We start from the raw sequence: 2,784 nt of genomic DNA, 5'->3' as shown, positions 1-2,784 counted from the left end.
CACACCGATTGCTGCCATTGTTGAAGTATCTGTACTGCCGTTTGAGGTTGGTTTTGAGTTTCTACTAGCATTACTGATGTGTATGATGTTACTCGCAAATTAACTGAATGCATGCCAGTTAGTTCCTTCCACTGTTGCCTGATGTCTGCACTCTGCAATGCACAATCTCTTGTATCATGACTATCGGGCGTTTATAATTCAGTAACCGGAGCGGAGCCTCTGTCCAGTGCCTACTGCAATACCAAGAAAATTAAGGGCAATGTACGATTATATATAGATTTTATCATATGAATAAGAAGAGTTAGACTTAGCATTGCAGTTAACTCAGCTATGTCCAGTGGATGAAAACTTGGAAGGCTGAAGCCAAAAATCAATTAACGTCTACTGCTTGTCTTGCCCTTTACAAAAGGTGCAGCATGTTCGGAAGGAAACTTATTTTGGTTCCGGATTGTCTACTTCATCGACAGTTAATGCGGCATCAAATTTTTTGTTCAGCGACTTGATCCAAGAACGCATGATTTGTGCAGAAATTTGAGTTGATGATCAGCAATTAGTATAACCTGATCAACTGGAATACAGCAAAAACTGAAAGAACATACTATATCTAGTAGAAGCACAGGTTAACAATAAAACAACTTATGAATCTTGAAACCAGTAACTCGTCAATTGTATTCGTGAACAATAATACCCACTAATCTTACACAGTACTACTAGCACAAGGCACCTAAGCAAAGATGATCTAAGAACAATGGCAATGGCAATTAACCGAAGCTCAAAGATGATCCAAGAACAATGGCGATTAACCGAAGCTCGTCCAGCTCGGGACTACTGCGGCTGTGGAGCGGAGGGCATCTTGTCGGCGTGGCGGCGCACGTTGTCCCGGAGGCGCTGAAGCGCCCTGGCGAAGACCGGCAGCTCCGCCTCCCCGAGCGCCTCCACGTCCGCCTCCCACCAGAAGCGTTTCCCCGCCTGCGTCTGCACCTCCACCACCTTCTTCCCGACGGCGCTCATCCGCTCGGCCTCCGCCGCGACCTCGACGCCCATGGCCTCCTTCTCCTGGCACAGCGCCTCCAGGGCCTCCCACTCCACGTCGTCGGCAGCAGGAACAGGAGCAAGGGCGTTGCCGTCGACGTCGGCGCAGCCCAGGACAGCGTCGGTGGAGGGGCTGCCGAAGGCGAACGCCTTGCCGGCCTCGGAGAAGACGACGATGGCGAGGCTGGCGCGGCAGAGCAGGGCGAGCTCCGCGGCCTTCTTCCAAAGCCCGGACTTGCGCTTGGAGAAGGTCACCTGCCGCGACTCCTTCTTCTCCACCCGGCGGTTCTCCCTGCGCTGCCGCCCCTTCGTCTTCTTGCCGAGCGGCGGCAGCGTCTTGGTCGCTTGCTCAACGAGGGGGTGCAAACGCGGCGGCTGCGTCATGGTCGCTCTCTCAACGAGGAGGAGGAAACGCGGCGGCGACGGTTGCTCTCTCTCTCTTGCTTTGCTTCTCTCTCGGTGGGACGGCGATGCAAAGAACGAACGGCGAAAGGGGTATATATGGATGTCCGTAAGGAAAGAGATAGCGCCGGATCAACTCGGGTCAGGGTTGGGTTGGGGTTGGAGACGCGGTAACAATTTTTGGAAACCGCCCGCACAAAGAAGGAAAGACAAGGCGGCGTTTGGAAGATGATCGGTGTGGACGTGTGGTACTCGGATTTGGGAAAGGAAAAAAAAGATTTGGTGCGTCCCGTGCGTCCCCTGTTTGATCTACTGCCGCGCGTCCCTGCTCAGCATCCGCTCCTGGCTTCCTCCCTCGGTTCCATCGTGAATCGTGCGTCCCACCTAGGGCCTAGGCTCAGCGCGGCGAGCGAAACAACAGCATCGGGATCAAGTTTGTATGTAAAGTGGAGTACCGTTTAAAATAGGCAGTACTCGGTGTCGGCGCACCGGCCGGGAGTTTCGGCCGGTCTTGCCAGATCCGTTCGATCTATACGCGCAGCTGTTGGATGTCCCCCCTGTTTTCCCCCACACATATCGTCAACCTCCCGCACGGAAAAAAAAGAGAGGAAGGAGAGCGCCGCCCCCGCACCCGACAGCGAGCCGCCACCGGCGTTCCCACATTGTGCTTGCAACCTCGTCGCTGCCGTAGGCATCCCTTATCGTCGCCGTCGTGTTCTTTGAAGCTCCTCGCCATGGCGGGTCACCGCTCTGACATCACGACTATGTAGCACCGGCCGGCAGCGGTTGCACCACGCCACCCCATGGTTGCAACACCAGGTGAGCGCCCCCGACCGCCCTCGCCGACCCTCGCCGCCGGGTGCATACCACTCGCATCGCCATCGTCTTCCAGGTCGCCACTTCCATCTGTAGCCATTGAAGCAAAAAAAACACTCACCTATGGAAGCTTTGCAGGTTGCCGGTTGCAACAAAATAAGAGCTACCGTGGTAGGTTGAAGCAAAATAAAAAAATGTTTCCAGCAAAGTGAACTCCCGTTTTAGCTTTTGTTTTCGCCGGTTGCAACATTTTACGGCGTCGCCGGCGAGGGTGTCAAGAGCTGCGGTGGTCGGTTGAAGAAAAATTAAAAAAAAACGCTTCCAACAAACGTGAGCACCCGTTCCAGCTTTTGTTTTTGCCGGTTGCAACATTTTACACTTGAACGTCTCTGGTTGTAGTAAAGTCAGGCGCCATCGTCACTGGCCATGCTCGCCGTCGCCTGTTTGCAACAAACCGGGCACCGGTGGGAGCTTCCTCGATTCTAGTTGCTACAAAAACGTATCATCAGCGGCGGCGCAGGAGCGGAGCGCGGG

General features: G+C 54.2%; 1 protein-coding gene across 1 annotated transcript; it reads right to left on the bottom strand.

Moving 5' to 3' along the window:
• Nucleotides 1–706: 706 nt before the first annotated feature.
• Nucleotides 707–1,416, bottom strand: LOC119338937 (agamous-like MADS-box protein AGL61). The gene has a single exon (XM_037611142.1). The coding sequence runs from the start codon at nucleotides 1,414–1,416 to the stop codon at nucleotides 826–828; it is 591 nt and encodes a 196-aa protein (XP_037467039.1). The 3' UTR covers nucleotides 707–825.
• Between the last annotated feature and the right edge of the window lie 1,368 nt (nucleotides 1,417–2,784).

Source organism: Triticum dicoccoides, chromosome 7B, assembly GCF_002162155.2.
Source record: "Triticum dicoccoides isolate Atlit2015 ecotype Zavitan chromosome 7B, WEW_v2.0, whole genome shotgun sequence".
Taxonomy (NCBI): domain Eukaryota; kingdom Viridiplantae; phylum Streptophyta; class Magnoliopsida; order Poales; family Poaceae; genus Triticum; species Triticum dicoccoides.
This window is presented reverse-complemented; position numbering and strand designations above follow the sequence as displayed.